The 26812-nt window shown below is 43.1% G+C and overlaps 1 protein-coding gene across 2 annotated transcripts in view; it reads left to right on the forward strand.

Moving 5' to 3' along the window:
* Positions 1-26812, forward strand: part of IQCA1 (IQ motif containing with AAA domain 1) — a 143865-nt gene that overhangs the window by 12468 nt on the left and 104585 nt on the right. For both annotated transcript variants that reach the window (XM_035006796.1, XM_035006797.1), the window contains exons 3-6: positions 53-172; positions 3342-3533; positions 5642-5713; positions 20858-21063. In XM_035006796.1, coding sequence (XP_034862687.1) covers positions 53-172; positions 3342-3533; positions 5642-5713; positions 20858-21063 — 590 coding nt within the window. The remainder of the gene's footprint in view (positions 1-52; positions 173-3341; positions 3534-5641; positions 5714-20857; positions 21064-26812) is intronic.

Genomic DNA, 26812 nt, shown 5'->3' on the forward strand with positions numbered 1-26812 from the left:
TGACCAATTGTGACAAAATTGTGCCCTTTGGCTCATTCTTTCTCTTCTCTAGCAACAATTAGATATTCCCATTCCCAAGTATTTTTTGAAGGAGAAGCTGGAAGTCATCAAAGGAAGAGAGAAAATCCTTGCTCAGATATTGGCCAACACTGGACTAGATATACCTGAAAAGGTTCGTATATTATTTTAATAAACATCATTCCATAATCTATAAAACCTTTTTCCGTGGCTCCTGATTGTGTGAGAGACAGATTATTTCCAGTGGGAAGAAAGCAGCACCCGCCCCTCGTGCTATTCGGTGTATGTAAAAAGTTGCTTACCTTGGGGACGTATTTTTGATGATTCCTGACCATTATTTTTCAAGAACTTAGAAATAGAGATCAAAACATAATGCTTTGTTGGTTAAGTCAGTATCTCTGAGACTGAGCAGATTTATCAGCTCGGTTTGATTTTTCGTCTCAGACCCCTAACCTAAAGTCAGAAGCGGAATGCTTTCATATGAAATAATTAAGCGTTAAGCTGACCTCCTGGTCAGTCTTTCCCTTCCAGACTTTTCCGCACGGCACTGCCACATCCACCTTCTGGCAAGTCTGCTTGTGCATTTCAGTGGCCCTCGCTGCCTCCCGCGCATCAGTGCCTCACGGCCCTGGCTGGTCATGGCCCATGTAGGGAGGCGGCAGTTGGCCATCCCAGCTGGGACGATTCCAAGTGAAAGGGGCACTGTCAGTAACTCTGCTGGGAAACAGGTGCGGCCCCAGTGCCCAGGGGAAACCAGCACGTGTGGGCTTCCTACAGACAGGCCCCGTTGGGTGTTGTCAGCCTGGGTCCTGGTGCCAGGGAAGATTCCAAGCGCAACCAGAATGACAGTGGGGTGGGAGCAGGACGTGCCCTGTCTGCCTGCCGCAGGAAGTGCTTGGGGTGCTCTGTGCTCCCTCTCGGCCGTGGACATGCTTCATGCTGCATAGAGGGCTCACTCTTCTCCCCACAGCCCAGCCTGTCGAAATGGTACTCATTCATCAGAGCCCGACCTGATGCAGCACCCCTCCAGAAACCTGACCCAACTAACTCAGGACCGTCTCTCCTTCCTTCGCCTCTCCCCTAACTGACTGATCCTCCCTCTGCATTGCATCCCTGGAAATCCGTCCTGGGGCTATTTCAAGTAGGGGTCATCACCATCCTTGCACATGTTGGTGCCTTCAGTCCATGCATCATTCAGAAGGAAGCACTCAGCGCTTCACCCAGCTCCCCCAAGGTATCTCCTGGCATGAAACATTGACAAGCAGTGCAGAATTCACAGAGGATTTTATAGGGGAAATGGAGGAGGGCGATGACGTACACACTATGGTCAAACCCTAAAAATTCCCCTTTGCTGTTTCCCCTTTCTGCTGTCCCTCTTTGCTGGTGCAGGGTCAGCCGCTGGGAGCTTTCTCTCTCCGCAGCAAGCCCTAGCTGGCTCCACTAGGTAGAGCCGTCCATCTCCATCCCAGCCCCAACTTCTGATGGGCCCAACATCAGCAACACGCCGGGCTCTGGGCAACAGCCCTTGGCATCTGTGTGACTTTCTCATGCCCTTCAGTGCCTCACGAGACCCCACTTTCACCTCAAGCTGCTTATTTCTTGAAGATATATGCAATATATATCCCAAAAAGAATTTTGAGAGGCAAATATTGCCATCCAGTCCTACATCTTTAATGCTTAGTATTTACTCTTGGCCCTCTGTAAATGTTCAAAAATGAGTAGACCACTCAAACCCTCAGAAGTCTTCAATAAGGGCTATAATGATTTCCAGAATGACAATATGGAATCTAAAGGAAATAATAATACAATAATAACTAATATTTGCAGGACACCTACTATCTGCTTAAGCTCTTGTACATACCTTGTGCAGTTCAATGCCGACATGGTATCCATTCTACTCTAACCTGCTGAGTGCATTATTGGAAATGTGCGCTCACTGAAAATTTGAGGTGATGAGATCTCACTGAAAACCAAACTCTGAGGAATTGTGACATGAAAGAGCCCCTCAAAGGGAACCAGGGCACCACACTGGGGAGCAGAGGAGGAGGGTCAGTCTTGGTTCAAATTGACTCTACCCCTTACTAACCACGGGAGCTCAGGTCAATTCTATTTCTTCTGTCAGCCTCGGTCTTAACTCTTGACTGGTCACAAAAATACCCACCTTGGGGGTTGCTTTGTGAATTTGCCGAGATTATCTATGAAAAGCCTCTGGCTTCTGTAGGGTCTCAGTAAATGCCCCTTTCCTTTCCCTGCTCCTTCCTGGGCACCGTCCCCCCACTCCCACCCCCACCCCCACCCCGGGGCCATTACAGAGAAGACATCATCATGGGAAACAGGGGCCCTGGTGATGAATCGGAACACCCCACACTTGGGACCTCAGGGTCTGGCACCACGTTCTGATAAGGTGGCCATGCTGCCCTCTGAGACCTTGGCAAGGATTCAGCCCATGAGTGGGTGTTTTCTGATTCAGAAGGCCTCTCCTTTCTGCCTCTGTCCCTGCATGAGGCTCCACCCAAGCCAGGCCACATCCCCAGCTTCTCCCGAGCCCCAAGGACCACAGAGAGCCTCACCCCTGAGCCCACTCAGAGCTCTCGCAGGGCTCCGGATGCCCCAACAACCTTGCTCTTGACCCTCCTCAGGAAATGTCACAGCCCCGCACCTGGCTTTGCTTCCCCCTAGCCCATCTGAGGTCCCCAAAGGCAGCATTTTACCGCATGAGCCCTGGTGTTTCTCCAGTCATAAATTACCCATCCCATTTGGATGTTTTGAAGTGCAAATTTGTAAGTACTAGAAGACATTTCACATATAAACTGAATACTCCTAAAATGATTTTAACATTACTCATATTTACTAGATCATCCTAATGGATTGGATGGATTTTGAAGTCAGCATTTTACCTCATGTGTATTTTACATTTTAAGTTCTCATATTAAAGATGTGCTTTTAATTTATATGTTTCTACTATTAAGTTAATAAAACATGAATAGCAATTTTGAGTTTTATTGAATCCATTTTATTAGCATTCCTGGTATAATTTGCTGCCAACCTAAAATATTGTGGAACTAATTGGTATTTTGTTCGGAATGGTAGAGGAAAACTTAGGGGGTTTCTTAAATCGGGGACCAGAGCAAGAGCCACGGCATGTTATCAAAATTCACATAGTTAATGAGTGAGATGGTTAGTATTAAACCACCATCAGACTCTTCATCAACAGTTTGGGAACTCCTAGCAAGGTTGTGTTAGAAGTAAGCACATGATGTATATGGAATCAACTGATAGAGTTAACATGTTTAAACATTGATTTAACTTGAAAGTTTTCACAGAAATACACCGTAAAGGGTATCCCCCTAGAAGAGGCTGTTAAACTAATCCAGATCGCTGAGAGAGCACGGCAAGGTCGCCTAAGAGCGATGTTCATGAAGCAAATCTTCCTCCAAGAATACAGAGCAAAGCAAGCCAAGATCCTTGGCGAGAAAGTTGCTGATGTGGGAGCCGCCGCGCTGCAGATTCAGAAGGTGCGCGCGTGGTGCTCGTGTTGCTGGGGACAGGTGTCTTGACACAGATGCACCCCAGGGCCAGGGGTGAGCTCTGAAACCCCAAATCCCAAAATCCTACCTTGAATAGAGCTGGATTTTAAATTCCAGAGAGATTTTTTATCTTACCCTGGAGAAACCGTTAACTAGGCTTGGTCGTGTTTTTTAAGATTTTATTATAAATAGGTATAGAATGCAGGGCATTTGGTTCAGATATTTTTAAAGGTCATTGATAATTGTTGGAAAGAATGTGGCTCAAAATTCATTGAGGATTTATATCCTCAGTGTGTATTCACACACAGACGTAACCATAGAAAGGGAGCAAGGGTCCACACCTGCTGGCTTGCGCAGGTGTGTGCTTTTCACAATACCAGTGACCATCACTAAGCACCAGGACATCGATGTTCCCTTTAGAAGTGGGCCTGAGGTTTCCTCCCCAGATGAGCACTGTGGGTTTGCACCCGTCTGTTCCCAAATGGAGGCTAAGGTTGCTTGCAGGAAAATGCGGAAGCTGGCTTGTGGGACAAATGAGAATGAGAAGGGAGGGAAGGAAGGCACCGGGACACAGACCCCAGCCAGAGAGTCAGGACCCCATCCCTGCTGGGCTCTGAATGGGGATGGAGCGGGGGGGGCAGTGGAGGCACCCATAACAGACTGTTTCCTTTCAACTTTCTGTGAAGATAGGAAGTTGTAAACAAGCATCTGAGTTCAGAGCTGAATTGTACCAGTCTTGGACGTGACCATGTTCTATTTCCCCACATTTTAATGACAACTTTTCTCTTAAAACTATGAAGCACCACCCTTAGATCTAGCCCCACACTCCTGAACTCTGGAAGTTTCTCTTGAAGACACCCAGGTAGGGGACTCTCGCTAATGAGACTTATAGCCATTTCTTCTCTCCCGGCCCCACCTACCTTTATGGACATAAACATTGTGCACATTTGAGATGTATGACGTCATGATTAGATAGACATATATATTGCAAAGTAATTATCACCGTAAGCGTAATTAAAACATCCATGGCATCACATAATTACCAGTTTTTATAGTGAGAGCACTTTAGATCAACTCTCTTAGCAGCTTTCAAGGATACAACATGGCATTGGCTACAGTCACCATGCTGTGCATAGACCCCCCAGAACTCATTCATCTGAAAACTGGAAGTTTGTACCTTTTGGCCACTTTCACCCATTTTCCTCACCCCCCAGCCCCTGACAATCCCGAATCTACTCTGTTTCTAGAGGTATTTTAGATTCCACATCTAAGTGAGATGATACAGTAGTTGTCTTTATCTACGACCTTTTTCACTTAGCTCACTGCTCTCAAAATTCATGCATGTTGTTACAAATGTCAGGATTTCCTTCTTTTTTTTGGCTGAATAATATTCTGTTGTGTGTATATACCACTTTTTTTTATCCATTCATCCATCAACTGATGGGTTGTTGCCATGTCTTATCTATTGTCAATAATGCTGGGATGAACATGAGGGTGTAGATATCTCTTCAAGACAGTGATATCACTTCCTTCAGATATGTATCCAGAAGTGGGATTGCTCGGTCATAGGGTAGTTCTGTTTTTAACTTTCTGAGGACCCTCCATGCTGTTTCCACAGTGGCTGTGGCGGCTTGCATTCCCATCGGTGCACAAGGGTTCCCCTTCCTCCTCATCCTCTCCAACACCTGTCGTCTCTTGTCTTGTGGATGAGAGCCATTCTGACAGGGGTGAGGCTGTCGTCGGGCCAGCAGTGGGCTGTGTGGTTAGCCGATTTGCTTCCAGATCTTGGGCGAGTGTGGATCCTGTCCAGTCCGTGGGTGAACGGGACTGCCCCAGGCGCCACTTGTCCAGAAGGGCGGCTCTGGAACAAGGCTCCACAGTTGGGTCCTCAAACAGCGAATAGGCCATTTCTGTGATTTGTTCTTTCTTTAAAATTTTTGCCTGTGATCACAGAAGAAAAAATACTCCATCGACGCACATGCATGCACAGCCTTGACTGTGTAGTCATTATACCGTTTGAAATGGGAGAAAGGGTAGGATGGTGTTCTCTTTAATTTTTTAATGTATTAGACAAGTAACCATGTCTTTGCTTTTAGGTCTGGCGAGGTTTCCATCAAAGTAAGAAAACCGAGAAACAGAGAGAGGAGGAGATGATATTCCTGGGTATGGTAAGTCCTCTTGCAGACAGGATATGCATGTGGGTTTCCTAAGACTCGTGTCTCCCTTAGAGAGTTTTTGTGCAAAGAGAGGAGAGAAAAATAAATGACCAGTGACTTAAAAGAATGGAATTGCCTGTCCTGTACAGAAGTGTGCCCCGGGGTGAGGGCCACACAGAGCGGGCGCGTGTCCGTTTACACATCTCTGTTAGAGTACGTGGGCCGCCCCAGAAGTGGAAACAAGCTACGAGTTGCTCACAGTATACCGTTCCCTCGTGATGTCTGCTCTGTCCCCTGGTAGCGTTTGTGGTCAAGAGAATGGGTTTGCTCCAAGATAGCTGGCTGTTTTCGGGTGATCTCCACAGTGAGCACTGAATCAGAGTTGAAAGGGTACGTATTAGGTGTCCGTTGCCGTGTGACAACATTACCACAATTTAGCAGCTTGCTCACACACTCATCACGTGTTCTGTGGGTCAGCGGTCTGGGCTTAGCTGAGTCGTCTGCTCTCGGGATCTCGCAAGGCCGAGGGCCGGGTGTCATCGGAGGCCCAGCGGGGGTAAAATCCACTTCCAGGCTCATGTGCTTGTTGGCAGGACTTAGTTCCTCGTGGGCTGCAGACCGAAAGCCTATTTTATTTTGCCAGTTGTTTGCTGGAGGCGGCCCCCAGCTCCGCATCGGGTGGGCCTTTCCATGTGGCCACTTGCTTCATCAGAGCTGGCAAGGGAGAGGGGGAATGCCTACAACCTCATGCAATGACCACTGAAGTGGAGTGTGTCACCCTTGCCCTGTTCAGATCGGTTAGAAGCAAGCATGGTGCACACCAGGAGGTGGGGATCTTTGGGAACCATCTTAGAGTCTCCATCTGTCCAAGGCGTTTTCTGCATTGTCTGCACCATCAAGCCAAAGGCCTCTGAGGAGGTCTTGCTTGTCCTCTGCCTGAGCGCCTCCTGAACGTGGAGCCCCTGCTTCCCAGGGCTGCCCATTCTGTTCCGTTTTAGAAGCTTCTTCCTTTCATTACCTGAAGCCTGCCCACCTATAGGTCCCGCAGCCTGGCTGTGGTTCTGTCCCCCGTGGCAACTCAGAATGTGTCTGCTTCCCCATCGCCTGATGAGCCTTCAAGGATTTGAAGACAGCTCTCGAGCCCCCTGTGCCAACTCTTCTCAGAGCCAATTACCACCACCGATGGTGACCATTCTGGGAGCCTTGCTTCCTGACTGGCTCACTTTCTCTAAAAAGACATTACAATTTAAAGGAAAAGCAAGCCTGTTACCACATTGATTGGTGCGTTGGAATGATCTACATCATTCGGGGCTCCATGTTTAACGCCAGGATAAAAACATCACACGATAACGTTGATAGACACAGTGACCGAGTCTTTGAAAATGCTGATCAGGAACCAAACTCTGGTGAGGCTAAAAGAAGAAAAGAAAACACATATATGCTGTATATAACCACAGACACCAATACGTTAAAAAAAAAAAAAAAAACCTATTAGTATCATGAGTGACTAAGGTCACAAATTAGAAAATACTGAACAGAGAAGATTATCTAGGGAAGTCTGAATATCAAAGCAGACCTAAGAGGTAAAATACCTCAATAAACCAATCACTGCAACGATTGCTGGAAATGTTTTCCGAGCACCGGGGTTCGTTTGGGTCCTGTGAGAGGTAGGGGCCAGGATGGAGTTGGACACGCAGGTCATTTACTGGGAGGAAGGGAAGGAGGGGCGGAGAGGCCGGGGGAGCTCCGCCAGGAGGCAGGGGTGACGAGGCAGGGGCGAGGCAGAGGGATGGGGAAGGAAGAGCCAGCACGATACCACACTTCCAAAACAGAGGCCGACACCATCTTTACAAATCTATGCTGATAAAAGAAAAGAGAACCAGGAATGGGGATGCCAGGTCTGGGCAAGGACCCAGGGACCAGGGTAGCGCGGGGACCACTCGCGGGAGTTTAAGTGAGCGCCCACTCGCCTGAGGAGAGTTCGTCTCATCACACACGTTAAACCCTTTATGCCTGTTTGCTCAGAAATCCCCACCCTTTGCAACTTCTTTGCTGAAAAAAAAAGAAGGAAGCGAACAAAATTTACAATATATAAATATTCATATCAGGGTAGTTTTATAATTGTAGATTGAGGCCCAGTTAAAACACCCCATTGTGTATCTTCAGAAGTGATGTTTAGAGTTTCTCTGTATGGTCCAAAATGTAAAGTATGAACATGTGATTCTATTTTTATACTTTTACTTATTCTTGCATTTTCCTATGATCAACGTGTATTTTATGTCTAAAAAATTAAATAAAATACATGTTCAAAATTTTATCAGAGGGGAAAAAGATAGGAATCATGGTTTAAACAATTTGTAGCTTTTTTAACTGAAACTTCATGTAAGAGACGCTGAGCTCTAGGAAACAAACTGAGGGTTGCTGGAGGGGAGGTGGGTGGGAAGGTGGGGTCACTGTGTGATGGGCATTAAGGAGGGCACTTGATGGAATGAGCACTGGGTGTTACATGCAGCTGATGAATCACTAAATTCTCCCCCTGAAACTAATACAAAAAGAAACTTTAAAATTAAATAATATCAATTCAAAATACCTTTTCCCAATTTTGTGTACTTCTTATCAAATGTGTATCTCAATAGGACAAAAATCAGGGTTTAAGATTTTTCCTTTCTTTCTATTTATAACAGTTAATACACTCAGAGAATACTGTAAGAAGTGAAAAAAAGTAATGTAATTTATACTTTTTTAACCAGTGTAAGGATGTAGGTTTCATTATATTACTCTTTTATTTCTTTTTGTAAGTTATATTTGCTAATACTGCACTTCATCTTCTCACTTTTAGAGAAATCAAGGGGTCTCCAGTGTGTGGTTGATCCAAGAGCACGGAGGCAGTCAGCTCCGTCGTTCTGTGATCAGTCATAAACATGTCCCTTGAAACTGTGGTTTCCCATCAGGTCTTCTTGTATAAAAATATTAGATGTTCTTTTCTGAGATTTTAGGATTTAAAAACATTAAAGGATCTTATCGGTGATATTGTTAAATATAGAAAAAATGTAATTCAGTCCCACATTCAGGATATTGCTGTGTCACTTTCACCAATTTGATGATGGCACATTCTGAATAACAAATGGTGTGGCGAATACACCTGGTCTTGGAATGTCTTGTATCTCCCTTCGGCCCCGCATCCTGGACCACTCCGCCCACAGCTGTGACCTCCAGGACTACCTCTGTTGTCAGCACAGAATTTAAAATGTGAATTATTTTGCTTGAGAAAGGAATTCAGCTCCATGTTCCAGACACTTGGAAGAGCATAGTCCCCCGGTGAAGGGCCATGGGACCGCTGCGTGTGTTTATAAAGTCTCAGTTGTGACGGCCCACCTTTATTGGTCACAAAAATATGGTAAATCATACCTGAGTATGCCTATATGGTTTAAGAAACACCTTGATCTTGATCACCTACATTCTTGATTTCCCTTTGATCTTTGATAAAAGATAAGTCAACATTTATTTTGGGGATTGAGACCCTCACGGACTGCAGCCCGTCCTGTACTGTGCGGTTGTTGGGGCACGCTGTGAGAGCCACGTGGGCAAGTGGTCTCTTCCACTATCACAGATTATAAATATATCTATATATTAAGTAGGCTCCAAGCCCAGTGCAGAGCCTAAGGCAGGGCTGGAACTCATGACCCTGAGATCAAGACCTGAGCTGAAATTAAGAGTCAGACACTTAACCAACTGAGCCACCAGGCGCCCCGGAGATTTTTATGGTTTAACACATTTGCTGGGTGGCATACTATCTAGTCATAAAAAGAAGGAAATCCTGGGGCACCTGGGTGGCTCCATCAGTTAAGAGTCTACCTTCGGGGCGCCTGGGTGGCTCAGTCGTTAAAGCGTCTGCCTTCAGCTCAGGTCATGATCCTGGGGTCCTGGGATCGAGCCCCACATCGGGCTTCCTGCTCTGCGGGAAGCCTGCTTCTCGCTCTCCCACTCCCCCTGCTTGTGTTCCTGCTCTCGCTATCTCTCTCTCTGTCAAATAAATAAATAAAATCTTCAAAAAAAAAAAAGAGAGTCTACCTTCGGCTCAGGTCATGATTCTGGGGTCTTGACATCGGGCTCCCTGCTCAACGGGGAGTCTGCTTCTCCCTCTCCTTCTGCTCCTCCTCCTGCTTCTGCTCTCTCTCTCTCTGCCAAATAAGTAAAATCTTTAAAAAAAAGAAGAAGGAAATCCTGTCGCATGCTTTAGCATGGGCAAACCTGAGGACATTATGTTAAGTAAAATAAGCAGTCACAAAAAGATAACTACCATGTGATTGCACTTATCTGAGGCACCCAGATTCGTCAAACTCAGAGAAACAGAATAGAACAGTGGCTGCCAGGGCCTGAGGGAGGGGGAGAGGGCAGATGTTGCCCAGTGGGCATGGAGTTTCGGTTTTACAAAATTAAAAAGTTCTATAGATCTGTTTCACAACAATGTGAATATCCTTAACACTACAGAACTGTATCTTCAAAAATGACCAAGGTGATAAATTTTGTTATGGCTTTTTTACCACGCTTATATATATTTTTTTTTTAATTCACCAGGACATTGAAATGTATACTGAAGTGGTTCTATAAGAATCAAGAATATTCGCTAGTGGTCAAAAAATACAAATTAAAAATTAAAGGAGATACTGTGTTTCCTTGAATCCTGATGTCATCGATTATAAGATGCATCGCGATTTTTACAAGATACTGTCAAATAAGCCAAAACACAACCTAGATTGTAAGACACATCCATCCCTATTTTCAGATACATTAAACTAAGAAAACTATGCATCTTAGAATTGGTGAGAATAGGGTAAGTTCTTTCTATCTTATAAGCAAACAAAAAAAGTTTTTTCAAGTTGTGATTATTGACAAGAGTGAGAGGAGATGCTGTTTCTCCTACATGAGTTACATCAACTCGGCCTTTCTAAAAGACCGTGAACAACGTGCCCCAAGTTCGTTAACATATTTAAATCTCTTCGCCCCCACGCTCTATTTCTGTCTTAAGGAAATCATCAGAAACAGATTTATGTGCATGGGAGTTTCCTACAGTGTTCTTTTTAATAATGAAAAACTGGGGATAAAACCCATCAGAGTAGGGATGTAGTTCCATAAGTCCTGGTGGACCTACATTAATGCTGTAGTGTATCACCATGGAAAAGCATGTTCATGACTAATTTTTGATGACATGAAAATGCTCGAAGTGAAAATTCAAGGTGTAACATTATACATAGAATATGATTTCAACTAAATATATTCACACATCTATGCACATGCTAAAGAAAGAAAAGATACCACATTCAAATAGCACTCTTTTTTTTTAATGTGGGGACTTCAGAAGATTTTTTTCTGTCTGTATGTGTATTTTCCAATATGCTTAAATTTTACTGCAATAACTGGAAGAAAGTACACATTTAAAATGAAAGCAAATGGCTGTAGAATCATATCAATTTTTTTCTCCTGAAATCTCCACACCATTTAGTGCCTTCGGATGGGGAGATAGACAATGACACAAATTTGTTTCTCTGTCCCACCCATCAGAGGCACATAGATGCAAGATGTCATGATAAACACAATGGTTTACTCCACTTTGTAGTTTCAAGACTAAACTAGCAGTCAAAAGATTCAATCTAAGATCATCTAAGTTTGACACGGAATTTTATGTTAATAGTTTAATTCCTTTTCATTTAATTCAGCATACATTTACTGAACATCTACTACATGTAGCATTCCAGAAACCTGGGAATGGCCCAGCGCTCTTTTTCACCCTGAAGTCTTAATTATTTACACTGATAGCACACAAAGATAGAATTTCATGTTTATTACTGTAATTTTTCTGTTTTACTTTGGAGTTTGGAGTCTACTCAGCTCAAATCAAAGAAGTCTGTATTAGTTTTTCAGCAGTACAGAGTTTGGATACTATAAAGAGACCAACTTATCTGTTTTGTGTTAAACGTAACTTTCTTCAGTTTGCCTTTTTTTTTTTCAAGTACGTCTCGTCCTGCTAGTGTGTGTTCTATTGAAATTTTACACCATTGAGAAATATATGGATTCAGTTCTTAAAAGAATGGTATCTTCTGTTCTCTGGCTGATAACCATAAAAATCCATTATCCCAAATCCAAGAAATGTTTTCAATTGAATCTACTTCCCACTACATCACTAATGAAGATATTGTCCACTCATTTTAAAATTTTACTTTTCCATTATTTCATTTCATTACGTCATGCCAATGACTAAACCATTGACTTATCTGATCAAAACAGTATTTGTATGTTTGGGGAAGCTTGGCGTGTTTCCAGGTATTTAATAACTGAAACCAGAATAAGAGCAAGAGACATCATTATGCCTCCCATCCCTGACCAAATGTTTCCTTTACCATTGTCATACAAATTATTTTTTTGATATTGCCATTTTAAATATTTATATTCTAAAATCTACAAAGGGAAATAAATAGCACTCTAAAAATTCATGTGCAGTTATTTTAATTGGCAGAGCCAATGGAGTGGATCGAGTGGAAGGAAACTTAATGAATGTAATACATTTCCTTCTGTGGATCTCTTTGAAATAATTTGTCCTACGGTCATGCCCATCATATATTTTATGTTACCCTGGAGCTAGCAATGTTTTCATTATAATAAAGAACACTGGGGGACACTTATTAAAGAGGAAGAACCATCACTTTGAAATGAGTCAACAAAGTCCTCAAAGCACCCTAAAACCCTGCTCACCTTCAGATTCTAACATCAAACAAGCTACATTATCATCATTTGCTGGTCAATTTGGTCTTTCTTATTTTGGAGCTTGGGCACCCAGTGAGCTCCCAAAAGGCAGGTCCCTCAAAGGCTCCCCTCGGGAAGGTGGTTCTTCCGGTGTCCTCCCTAGTCATGGGCTCTTCTTTGGCAACTGCTGTCAAAGCCAAAATGAGTGAAGAGTCAAAATGAAGTGCTCCTTATGGTCACACTTTAGTTCCAACCAAAACCCATGTCATCCAGCGTGGTCGTGTGTATTATTCATTATAGTTGGCTTCCAATGACGTTTCTTTCTAGAAATAAATTTATTCTCAAAAACACGGATTTGCCATTACATGTGGGGTTCTGCTTTGCTTTGTTTCAGTTTTATTTTACTTTTTAAAGGCAAAAGAGTTGTTCCCTAAGTGTCTCTGGGGGAGGCAGCATCTTAGAAATGAGGGCATGTCTTCAGGGACCAAATTTGAAGGGTTTGCTCCGCCATGTTGATGAAGAACCAGGCATGTGGGGTGGCCAGCTGGGAATGTGCACCCAGCTCTACCATGGAGGGGGTCAGTGGAGGTCCTTAGAGCAACATACTTACCCCCCTCTGAGCCTCAGTTTCTTCTTCTGCAAGAGCAGGATGATGCTACCTATTTCTCAGAGCTATTAGAAGAGCATCAAGAGAGATTGCAGGTAAAGGGCCTATCCTGGAGCTTAGGGTAGGATATGCCTTCAAGGAATCATGGCCAACGTCGATCCTCTTGGAAAATTTCAGTACACTGTCACAATAACTGAATCGTGAAGAAGTGTGGTAACTTTTCTGTGTAACGAAACACAGTATATTCCAAAATAAGTTGTTGCATAAAGTACACATGCCACCAATTTCCAAATATGGAACTCTCTTGGCCTTCGTTATTTGCTGCTCAGATTTATGAACTTGAAATTAGTCTGTTAAAAGTAGGATCTCCAAAAGCAGGGGAGCTGGAGCAGCTCACGTGGTCGGAGTCTAATCCAGAGTCACCTCAGATAGCTGCGGGTGGGGGGGAGTTCTGAAGATCCCGAAGGCAGGAGGTGCTGCCCACCCACCACCCACAGTATGTGTGTTGCACCAGAAAAAAGTTCACAAACCAGGAAAGGCAGTGACTTTGGTACATGGGTGCATGAAAGGCTCTTAGGCTGAGCAGGGAGATCCGAGCTTGAGGGAGGACACTGTTTTCTATTAAATGGGATTTTACAGTCTAGTTACTTGGGAACTTTCAGTTTGATGTTAAGTTGTTACTCTTGTGATTCTGCTTTACTCTCGTCCCGAGTCCCCAGATCATCAGAAATTACATGATGAAAAGAATTATCTTCCTTACCCTCCCTTAGTCGCCTGATCCCAGGATTTCTTTACCTACATCCTAGGGCAGGACGTTCGTCCTTATCTGTCTTAGATTAGGGCCCATTACACAGTCGGTTAATGTAGTGGGTAGAGTGGTTAAGGCCATGATCGCTGGAGCCAGCCTGTCCGCGTTCAGATCCTGGTTCTATCATTTCCTAGCTGGGGGAATTTGGGTGGTGACTTGACTTCTGGGTGCCGCGTTTTCCACATAGGCGAAATGGAAATGGTCATAGCACCTCTCGCGTAGATTTGTGTTAATTCCTAAAGAAATTGCTGTCTGTAAAGCATTTAAAGTAGCATCTGACACATTGCACACAGGGAGCATGAGGTGGGCGTTAGCTGTTACTTTTCTTCAAATGGTTTAATATCATGGGTTTAGATGTTCACATCATTCATGATTCAAAAATCCTTGCTAATTGCCAGGGGTTTTTTTACGTATTTAAGTTAGCTAAGACCAAAAAGGTCAATGTCACCATGTTGGCAAAGGATGGAAAGACAGGCTCTGTCCTATACTGTTGGGAGGAGAGTAAGTAAATCCTGTAACATCTTTGAGGGGCAGATCAGCAATATCTATCAAAATTACAAATGCACAGTTTCTAAAACGTATGATCTATAGTACGCGTAAAAAAACACACCATTTTTAGGGGCGCCTGGGTGGCTCAGTCATTGAGCGTCTGCCTTTGGCTCAGGGTCCTGGGATTGAGCCCCACATCCTCAGGGTCCTGGGATTGAGCCCCACATCAGCGGAGAGCCTGCTTCTCCCTCTCCTTCTGCTGCTCCCCCCTGCTTGTGTGCTCTCTCTCTCTCTCTGTTGTCAAATAAATAAATAAAATCTTTAAAAAAAAAAAAAAACCACTTTCAGACAAAATGGGTTAAGCCAGAAGAAACTTACCAGTGGAGAGACCCAGCCAGCCACAGAGGGTCAGAGCAGAGATGCCAGAAATAGACCCCACGGGCCGAAGCCCCAGTCCGCCCGGGCATGGCTGTGCAACACCAGGCGAGTGCCTTGAACCCCCGGCACTTCCGCTTCCTCCCCCATAAAATGAAGATAGTAGGGCCACCTACCCATAGGGTATTAGGAGGAAGAAATTAGTTAAAATTTGTGAATCCCTTAAAATCGTGCCTTATGACCTAGAAGTACCATCATCCAAGTGTTTATTTTAAAAAAATGTTCCAAGAGAGTAAAACACAAAAGTAGCTGATGAAGCTTCTATCACTAATCAGTTGTAAACTCAACTTGGCCATTCTTGGCCCCGCTCCTAATTTAGCAAATCTTAGAATTACTAAACAATTTTCAGGAATTAGGCTTGCGGGCTAAAAAAATTTTTATTATTTAATAGTTTTGCACCCACTAAAATGATGGCATCCTAAAATAAGGACCTACCATAACCAGAGGGCCCAAGCAAACCATTGCCTGTGGCTCTGCAGACAGTTTTTCCCACCTCTTCTGCCGGGTTCATCTTTATAAGTAGGTATATTTGTGTAAAAGCAGACATATAAATACAGATGTGTTACTCTAAATGAAATGATGGAACAAAATGGCTTATTTTCATAAACTAAGGAACACCACACCCACCATCCTGAAATGGATCAGCTGAAGAGCAGCCCCCTCTCCGCAGCATGAAACATTCATTCCATGTGCAAAATTAGAGCGAGAAGCTTGTGGCTTCTTGGGGAGTGGGGAGCCGACCGAGCCTGCCTCTAAATGCTTCCTAATGAACACCAGTGCACGCTGTGTTCGGGAGGCGCTGGGGCTAATTAATCTCTGCATTGACGACAGCCAGAGACTTCACAGGACGGCCATTTGCTTGGAATAGATGCTTTCCTTTACCCTCCCTGCTCCAACTTTGCCTTCGGTGACAACAAAGCACCACGAGGAAGCAAAACCCCCTCAAGACAATGAGCTTCTAGAGAACGCTGCCAGCATTAAATCACTCATCAGCAAGTGTATTTGTGACTGATAAATTGAACAGATTTTCATGTGGACAAATGTCCATTTTATCTGACTAATTTGAACAAGGATTTTTAAAGACAAAGCCCATCAAACATTAGATAAGCATTTTAAGTTAATGGACCATGGAGTCCTATTTCCCCACAAACCCGGGAAGCATCATCAGATGTCCTATTTTTACAGCAACATCAATTATTAATATGTATATTTTTGCTGACAGAGGACCTTGCTATAAACGTAAGTTTCGCTATCCCGTTCTGGGTCATTAACTGTGGAAAGCTTGTAAATATAATGGTTTATTCACATGGGAAGCCTTCATTAAGATGCATTATTCTACAGCTGATGTATTTCAATATATAGTGTATTATCATGTTCTCTATTTCCCTTTAATATTCGTAATTTATTTTTAAATGAGTTGCTGTTTATGCGGTGAGTTAACAAATTTGAATTCCATATGACCAAAGTTGCTAACGAGGAAAAGATGTTTTAGCCCAAAGGAAAAGCTGCTCATTAACATAGGACCTAAATAGATTATAACCTTTACATTCAAAAGCAACTAGAGAAAGAAGCTACAAATGACCCCAAATGTATTTTTGTCAGAGAAAGTCTATATCAAGAAACATGCATGAATACACACATATTAACGGCCCAGCATGGTGTAATAGGAGAAACACAGAACGGAAGGAATCGGGAAACCTTATTGCTAGCTTCTTCATTAACGTAGAATGACTTGAGAGAGCCACTTAGGCATGATCCTCAGTTGTCCTCATCTGTTCAATGGGATAGTCACGTCCTCATTTCTACCTCCAAAATGGATGTGAACATCAGTAAGGAAACGTGGAGGAAGAACGCAGAGGACAGAGCACGGGCCACTGGGCTTGTTACAAAAATCTAGTGAGAGTTGAGAGATTTCTCTGCTCCACTCAAAGATCATGGAAGCGCTAGGAAGTTTGCGGAACACTCTGTAGTGTTGAACAATTGCCAAGACGCAAATCAGAGTCATCCACTCACTGCTTCATTTTTAAGGGATGAAAGGGGGAAAAACCAGCTACAATATAGTTTATACATGTACATCTGTGAAAGAAATCTGCTGGGTATTACCATAAGAACAGAGTAATTGGGGGTGAAGCAATACCATATGATTCATTGATAGAGTAGAGAATCAGAACATTAATGCAAGACTTCAAAACAATTTTGCACATTCATTACAGACAAAGAAATTTGAGTCATTTGTAATAACGAGCCATTTTAACATCTTCATGAAAACAATGAACTTTAAAATAGTCATTGCAGAGATCAAATAAAACTTGTTCTGTAAATTATAAACTCCCACTTCATACGTTTAAAATGTAAACACTAGGAATAAAAATATCACCTGAAAGATATTAAGAATTGGATACTTTTAAAAATGATTAAATAAAGGAAATTTCTATCTCTTTGTTTTGGCACAAGATACATAATATAGTCATGCCTTGAGTGCCTGCATAGAGAGGGAATTTAGATCATTTGTTGTGAACGTTGTTCTTTAAACTGATCCTATAATCTTCATTCTAGTTTCACTTTTAAAGCGGTTTTAGCATTTTTTCTACCATAAAAGTTGGACATTTCCATCATACTAAACTCAAAGTATTATATGTGTAATTTTTTTCATCTTTTTCACGGACTTTGTGTTGTTAAGTGGATGCTGTATTCTAATGGCATCTCGATTGTGGTTTCTAGTTGAGGGTCATAGGAATCTCTTGGAGATTGTGTGTGTGGGTGGGTGTGTGGGTGTGTGTGTATGTAGATGCATACTTGTTACAATTACCTATTTCATCCACTTTGAATCTATTTTAATATATGGCATCAATTGAGTCTTTAAGAATATCTTTTTTCCAGTTAATTGATTGAAATGTATAATTCTGTTAATGTCCCTTGTAAATGTATGTCCTATACTTGAATTTTGTCCTGTATTTGTTTCAAAGCTTTTGAGATGAACTTTGATGTTTTTCTCTTATCCCTGAAATTTTCCTTGTACGGTAACTCCTAGCACTCCTGGGTTCACGGGCTCAGACTTTGGTGCACCTGACGTTATGGTGACAGTCACCATCACAACCGCAGTAAATGCACGGAAGCGTCACTCAGTGCCAGGCTCTGGAGCAGGGCCTCACATAGAGGAGGAAACTGAGCCACACCAGTGTCAATCCTTTTACAAAATCACAGAGGCAGCGGGTGGCTGAGCCTCAACTCGCACACAGGCTTCTGTCCCAAACCCCAGAGCGTGGCTTTAGATCAGATAAACCAGGGGTTGTTTCCTGCCTCTGCCATTTGCCAGCTATGTGAATTTGGGAAAGCTAATTAGCCTCTCTGGTTCATTTCTTTATATTCTACAAACGCCAGCCTGGCCGGATTACTATAAGCGTTGAGGGATTACTTCTGTAGAGTGAGCATGCACTCACGCCAGAGTGATACCTGCATCTTCTTCTTGAGTCTTCTATTAAACAGCTCCTCCTCCTCCCTGCTCTCCCTCTCCCCTTTCCTCTCCCCTCCTCCCTCTCTCCCTTCTCCTTCTTTGTCAGTCTCTGCCACAACTTTTCCACATTGTCCTTGGAGTGTGAAAGCCACAGACAGTATGTAAATGAATGGGCTTGGCCATGATCCAGTATAACTTCACTTACAAAAACATGCACGTGGGTCAAGTTTGACTTGTGGGCTACAGGTTACCAAACCCTAAACCTGGATAATTATCAGAATCACCTGAAGATTTTCAAAAGTTACTAGTTTCTTCCTGTTTCCTCACCCCCAGGATGAAACTGGGAATCTGTTTTTTTAAGCTCTCCAGAATTTTGAGAGGAAAAAAAAAAAAAAAGAAAACTTGGAAAAAATTACTCATCAGTGTATTTGAGGATATGCTGCATCTAAAAAAATTTCCCCAAACAAGATGACTACTAAAAACAAGAAGGGAACAAAAATAAAATAAGAAAGAATTCTGGGGAAATAAAAAGCATGCCCCCAAAGGCAAAACAATAACCCCCCCTTAAAATGTTAAATAAATGCAAACAAAAAATGGACATAACTGAAAACCAAATGAGTTCTGGAAGATAAAGTTCAAGAACCTCCTATAACATAGTACAAATAGATCAAGGAGAGATGGAACATACAAGAGAAAAGTGAGTTGCGGAAGATTAATCTGGTGGCCTGGCGTTTTATCTAATATTTGTTGCAGAGAGAGAAATGGGGGAAAAGGAAATAACAGAAGGGAAATTTTCAGAGTTGAAGACATAATTTTGTGTATTGAATGGACCCACCAAAGGGAGAATATGGTGAGTGAGGACCTGCCCACACCTAGACGCGTTTCAATAAACATTCAGAGTTCCGAGTGTAAAGCAGGAGGGAGAACAGCTTATCCACAAGGAACAGCAGTGTCCAACAAGCCGGTCACTGGGTCTCTGCATGCTAGAAGTCTCCTCCAGGGAAGCTGCCACACTCCCATTCAGGTGGGAGGGGCCCAAGGAAACACCTCGGAAGGGCAAGTACTTGGAAGGTTCACAGTTGCACGTATGCATTCTGAAGATTACTCTCATGTGCTTGCTTCAGCAAAATGAAAACTGAACACAAGAAAGACGAAGAGTAAACAGAGGAATCAGAACAACTTAGGGTTAAATTTAAATAGCATTTGCTAATTTCCATGACGTAAATATACCCATTGTCGCCCAGTCAAGCTACTAAGCAGAATAACACAGTTGGGAAGATACGCCTTCTGGCATACCATTATATAGTATTTTCACCATAGAGATACAACAGACATCAATAATGTCAAGAACATAGATGATATAGTAATACCCAGCAAAATAATTAGGAAGTGATGAGTTTTGAGAATTGAGAACTTTGTAATATAATTTGCTCCCTAAGTTTCTGCAGTTTAGCATTTTAGAATGGCTATATTTAACAACCGCTTGCAAAGTTCTAGAAAATGTGTCAGTTGGCTCTCATGAGCTATTATGGGCTGGGTCCAGCACACCAGTGAATATGCCCTTTATTTGCTGAATGGCCGAGGCTGACTTTGAAATGCGTAGAGCTCGGATCCTTTGTGAGGGAGACCGTCGTTCAGCTTGCAGAGGTGGGATTCTGGGCACCTCCGCCCCGTACATGTTTTCCTTCTCCAAGTCCCTTTTAGTTCAAAATCTCCATCCAAACCCATGTTGTAAGGTCTTGGTTATCTGACATTGTTCGCTACTACGTCGTATGTTACTTTTCTCTTGCCAACTCCATTTCTTTAAAGATTCTAGAGAACAGGAATTATGTCTCAAAATGATTTGGGTTGTTTTGTTTTGTTTTGTTGTTTTTTGGCTTTTTTTTAAGTAGACTCTCCACCCAACTTGGGGCTTGAACTCATGACCTTGAGATCAGGAGTCGTGTGCTAGACTGACTTAGCCCCCCAGACGCCCCTCAAAGTGATTTTGTATTTTCTCTTACCACAACCCCCATAGACATTAGATGACAGAGACCAGTGCTGAGCATTTGATTGGTGCTTAATAGCCAGACTTCTGTTGACTTGCTAATCAGCAGATTTTGAAATAGAACATTCTAACAAAAAGATGTAAAATCAGGGTGAATGTCTGGAGTCAGCTGAGAATTCCTACTTGGGAGGCCTTTAACAATAGAACAGATGTTTGCAGAGTTGATTTCGGGGCAGTTTTTCTTAAAATCAGAGCACCCAAACTTTTCATCAGTCTTTCTTCAAGTACTTTCTCCCTCTGTATTCTTTGTTCTCCCATTAACCAAGAAGATTCGGAAACGCTTTCTGGAGTTTGAACTCTACTTTTTTAATGTTTCTTGACTATGCATTTTTCAAGCTAACTCCCGCCCCCCAGATTCTGGGAAATGGTATAAAGTGTTCCCCATCTTTCCTCTCCATAGTGGTGAATCATTTCTTCAGATTTTCCTGCCAGATCTGATTCTTTCTCTCTGTATGTATTTGTTGTAGGCCTTGATAAGACGGCGTCAAAGATATTGACGTACTTCATTAGCGTCTGATGCCCTTCACCAGTACGATAACATTTATGATCTCAAACCTTTTTGCTTGTGTTTTCAGAAGCCACCTCCTTTGTATAATGAAGTCAGTGCTACAGTAATCCAGGCTGAAAAGGTGAGCTCCCTAAGAAATGAGGTCCAGATAAAGCATGAGGAGAACTACAAAGAAGCCTTGGTTACAATCAAGGATGACCTGAAATTAATAGAAGGTCCAGACATCAAGGAGAACCTTCAAGACCAGATCCGGCATTGGTTCATCGAATGCAGGTAAACGTGAGCCGCACCGAGATATATCCTGACAGCCCCTTCTGTAGGGGTTGAGGCTCTTGTATGTTTTCAAGCACAGAAGTACATCCATATAGATTCATGGGGATTTGGGCTTCGCTTTAGAAGAGTGAAATGTCAAGGCTAAGAATTCAGGAACTAATTTTTTTTAAATGAGATTGCTTTTTGTGCTGGTGTTTGCTTTTTTAAAATAAGGTCCATATAATGGGACGCCTGGGTGGCTCAGTCAGTTAAGCATCTGACTCTTGATTTCAGCTCAGGTCATGATCTTGGGGTTGTGGGATCGAGCTCCATGTCGGGCTTTGCCCTGGGCATGGAGCCTGCTTAAGATTCCCTCTCTTCCTCTCCCTCTGCCCCTCCCAACCCCACTTGCAGGCTCTCTCTCTTTCTAAAAAAATAAAATAAAATAATAAGTATATAACATTGAAAATATACTTTTAAATAAATAAATAAATAAGGTCCCTATAATGCTCCTGTGTTCACATGGAATTGAACGTCACGGGTGGGTTTCATGGGCCAGATCTGTCTGGAAGCCAAGGGGTCCAGGCACAAGCAGGTCCTGCTGCCCTCCCTGCTGGGGTCTGGCCTGCCTCTCCACGTGCATGAGCCTCGAGATTCTCAATCACAGCTCTGCTCTGTCAGAATTCTCTGAGACCGCTGCTTACCCTGTGACCTGATACGGAGGCCCTGGGCCTCCTTGAAGTGATGGGGGGGTAGCAGTTCTGGGGACAAGGCCCCAGGGCTTCCTGCATGAAGTGTCTTCTTTAATGCTCCTGAGTGAAATGTAGTGATTTAAAGCTTGCTCCCAAAAGAGCGTTGTTGAAAGGTATTCATTTTTAGAGAAGCACACAGAGTAGCACAGACACTTGTGGACCACAGAAGTTTCCACACAGGGGAACACACACTTTGTAGAAAACCTAGTTAGAGCAGTTTTAAAATCTATTTTATTTCAAGAAAGGGAGAAAAGGAGGGCAGATTGTAGAGATCAGTCCCAGGAGCCGTGGAGGCCAGACTCAGCCTCTGTTTCCTTTAATGGGCACTGTGCCATATCCCATTGGGTTCAGAGATGCTCAGACACCCACTTAAGTTAGCTCATCAGAACCGGAGATTTTAACTGTCAGCAACAGAAAATCAAACTTCGTCTCAACAAATGACATTAAATGATATTCATACCCACGGCAAGCAACCTCTGAGATGACCTCCAGTGACCTCACCTTTTGTTCCTCATAATGTCCTCCCCTTGAGTGTGATCTAGACCTAAAACTTCCCTTCTGAAGGAAAAACAGTGGCAGAAGTGATGGGTGTCACTGCTTTCATGCCTGCCTCTCTCGCCGTCTCTTTTGCTCTGTGCCTCGCTGCTCAGAGAAAAGTCAGCTGCCGTGTTGTGAGCTGCCCAGGGGAGAGGCCCATGAGGGAAGGAACTGAGGGCCTCACTCCAGCAGCCTGGGAAGAACTAACTTCTGGTCAAATCCACTGGACGTGGATTGTCCCCCCAGGGGAACCTTCAGATGAGACTGCAGCCCTGGCTGATGCTTGGTTTGCAGCCTGTTGGGAGACCTTGAGGCAGGGGCCCCCAACACAGCCACATCTGGTCCCTCCCCACAGAAACAGTGACCACATAAACGTTCGTTGTTTCTGTCACTAAGTTCTGATGTAACATGTAATGCAGCAATAGATATCAAATATGTATCAGTTACTTTTACAATGATTTAGAGACATTTCAGCCATCATAAATCCTCTTGTGGTAACTTTGTATGGGATTCTAATACACTGTTTCCTCAATAACACTTAAGTTTTATAACAAACTGTGAATGTTTGATATAGCAATTAATTGCTTTTGATTGAGGAGTTCTGTCCTTTATTATACAAATACAATTTTAAAATACTGATTATATTTAAAAATTCATAATTCATTAAACTTGTGAACTTTTCTTCTGATATCTTATTTGTCAAGGATATGTTATAGCAAAACAGGACACTTTCGGTGAAAAGATATTTAAAGTGAAAAGTTAGAGATTGTATTAATTCTGTGCCAGTAATGATCATAAACAGGTGAATAAAGCTATTAGCAGAGAGGGAGGCATATATGTGCACATACATCCTCCCTTCTCCATCACGTTCTTTCCACTCCTATTCTGGTGGTGGTTTCCTGGGTATAGAGTCAGAACTTACCAAACTCTACACTTTATGTGTCTCTCTATATATATATCAATTATACATCAATAAAGCTGTTAAAAATGTAATGGCATTATATCAGCAAAGATATCAGTGTTTTTAGCTCTTAAAAATAGCATGTTTTTCTGTTATCCAAATATCAAAACCCAGTCTTGGGTTTTGTCCTCAGACTGCCCGCTCTCCTGCTCACAATCTAAGAAAAACTTAGCTTTGCCCATTGCAGGTAACTCAGGGTCTTCTGGTTTGAAATAGTCTCTTTCAGATGAACTGTCTATTTTGAGTATATTTGGAGTCAATTCAAATGCCTATCAAGAATGTTATACCACTCTTCTTCCCCTTATGACATCTGATGACAAAGGGAAGTTAAACCCTCACACCGATCCTTGTGGGTTGGACCAAGCGTGAACAAGGTCTGGGTGCACGCTGTTGACTGTGCCCTGGCCGGGTCCTGCAGGTGGTCAGTGGAGTTATGTGGTCCAACGCAGAGTGGCCAGCCCACTTGGTCCTTGGAAGGCTTCCTTCTGCAACTTGTGATTTCCATCACATGCCCCAATCACTGGGCACCTGCAATCCTGGTCTCTTGTTTCTGAGCACACCTTCGCTGGGATGCTGGTTCCCTCGGGAACCCCACATCCCCCAGGAGCACAGCTTCAGGGCATGGACATGGGCAGCCTCCTTCAGACCCTCATCCACCAAGTCCCCTCCTCCTCACCACCATCTGACTCCCTTCATCCCCGTCCAACAAGCTGCACACACAGGAAGACAAGCATGACCCAGATGTTCCTAGATTCTCTTCAGCCACTTTGGAAGTTCAGCTGGGATCTCAGCACTCACCCCCTCCTTCATCAAGACCCCTAGAGAATGAGGCTCAAGGACTCAGGCTGTGTCCCCACTCACCCGCCTTCTCTCGCTTCCTCCCACCACCTTCTGCCTAACTTCTTGTTCAAGTCGAGACTCTTTAGGAAACCCTCCCTAAGGAGTCTCCCTCCAGAATTCCTCCCTGTCTCCTGCTTGATCTGACTGGCCCCATGCCCACCATTCCTGCCCCTGGAAATTCGCATAATGATTAAGAACACAGGCTGGAGATTGCTGTGTAGCCGTGGGCAGGTCATGTGGCTTCCCTGTGGGTCAGTTGCCCCCCACCCCGTGCTATGAGGACAAGACTCACACCTACTCCATGGGGTTGCTAAGAAATGCAGGGCACTTAGACCTGTATGCCAGGCCAGTTTCTGTTTCTACGGTGCTGTAGCCACCTGCTCACTGAGTGCCCCTCCCCTAGTCACACAACAAGCCCGGCGGCCCAGCCTGGCGTGGAGAAGGGAGGTGTATGAATTCCACGATTAAGCAGTGGATCGTGCAAGCCATGATCCCGCAGCACTCCACTCTTATCCAATTACCCAATCGTGTCCAGAGGAAATATACTTGGGGTGATTTTGTGCAATCGTGGACATTTAGGTAGAAAGGCATAGTTTCAAAAGAATGGAGTCTTCCAATGAAATCACACAGATGTATGATAAAATTCATTTTTAGAGTGAGAAGGATACGCCCTGTGTTCCCTACCCTCAGTTATCAGGACCTTCTCTCCCCTTCTCTCAGGACTGCAGAGAATAGGTTTCCCACAAATATGTTTACGATAAATGAAATGATGCTATACATTTTAAAGTCTAATTTACAGCTAGGTGATAAAACCAAGTTGAAATCAACTGTGTACAGTTATAACCCAGAATAAGCTGAAATCTATAAAATATACCTACATACGCATCTATATTCATATACATATTTATCTTATTAAATATATGTTTGTATATGCATGGAAAATTTCTGGAACGATAACCCGGGAAACTGTTAGCATGTCTACGTCTGGGGTCTAGTGTGGTAATGTTACTTTTTATTTTATATTCTGTGCTATTGGATGTGTTTTTTAACAAGTATTATTTTTACAATAAAAAGCGACATGAAAAATATATTAGAAAGCAAAGAAAGAGAGCAATTTGGGATAATCCAAAATAAATATTTAAAATTTTAAAACCCTAATTTTCAGAAAGTAGGTTAATGCAATCACCACATAATACTCTTGGAAATCATCCTCTGATAAAAGAATTGGGAGACATGAGGCTGGTGGTAAATGTGAGTTCTCTTCTGGAAGGTTCACAGGAGAACTTGGCAAGCCCTGGTGTCATCCTAGGAAGGGCCCCTTCCATTGTGCCAGGGGTTGTGGGCTCCTCTGGAGACCCAGCCCTCGCTAGCCAGTCCCTTGAGAACACTTCATCCTGATGTCACTGGCCTGACCATTTGGAGGCCGAGTTAAAGCAGCTTCCATGGAAATCCAAATCAAAACCTCAATGAGATACCACCTCACACCAGTCAGAATGGCTAAAATTAACAAGTCAGGAAAAGACAGATGTTGGCGGGGATGTGGAGAAAGGGGAATCCTCCTACACTGTTGGTGGGAATGCAAACTGGTGCAGCCACTCTGGAAAACTGTATGGAGGTTCCTCAAAAAGTTGAAAATAGAGCTACCATACGATCCAACAATTGCACTACTGGGTATTTACCCCAAAGATACAAATGTAGGGATCCGAAGGGGTACGTGCACCCCGATGTTTATAGCAGCAATGTCCACAATAGCCAAACTGTGGAAAGAGCCAAGATGTCCATCAACAGATGAATGGATAAAGAAGATGTGGTATATATACACAACTGAATATTATGCAGCCATCAAAAAGAATGAAATCTTGCCATTTGCAACGACGTGGATGGAACTGGAGGGTATTATGCTGAGCGAAATAAGTCAAAGAGAGAAAGACATATATCATATGACCTCACTGATATGAGAAATTCTTATTCTCAGGAAACAAACTGAGGGTTGCTGGAGTGGGTGGGTGGGAAGGATGGGGTGGCTGGGTGATAGACATTGGGGAGGGTATGTGCTATGGTGAGCGCTGTGAATTGTGTAAGACTGATGAATCACAGACCTGTACCTCTGAAGCAAATAATACATTATATGTTAAAAAAAGAAGAAGAAGATAGCAGGAGGGTAAGAATGAAGGGGGGGAAATCGGAGGGGGAGACAAACCATGAGAGACAATGGACTCTGAAAAACAAACTGAGGGTTTTAGAGGGAAGGGTTAGCCTGGTGATGGGTATTAAGGAGGGCACGTTCTGCATGGAGCACTGGGTGTTATATGCAAAGAATGAATCTTGGAACACTACATCAAAAACTAATGATGTACTATATGGTGATTAACATAACATAATAAAAAAAAAAACAGCTCCCACGGGTGTGCTGGGCATCATTCGCAAAAACAGAAGGATTCCTCTTTTTTTAAAATAATGTAAGGTCAAGGGCAAATTTATTTTCTTAATTGGATTACATGTATCTGATGGACTTTGATAAAAATCCTTTTCCTTGCTTTTTTAAATCAAAGACAAATAAAAAGCAAATATTGTCTTTTGAAACATGAAACATGATCAGTCCTCAGGCTAAATTCCAATAGGACACACAATGACAACTTGGAAAAGTTACCAGAAGTAACAATTAATGTATGCTTCCGCA

The sequence above is a fragment of the Mirounga leonina genome, unplaced genomic scaffold (assembly GCF_011800145.1).
Source record: "Mirounga leonina isolate KUSES-001 unplaced genomic scaffold, KU_Mleo_1.0 Mir_151, whole genome shotgun sequence".
In the NCBI taxonomy this organism is placed as follows: Eukaryota; Metazoa; Chordata; class Mammalia; order Carnivora; family Phocidae; genus Mirounga; species Mirounga leonina.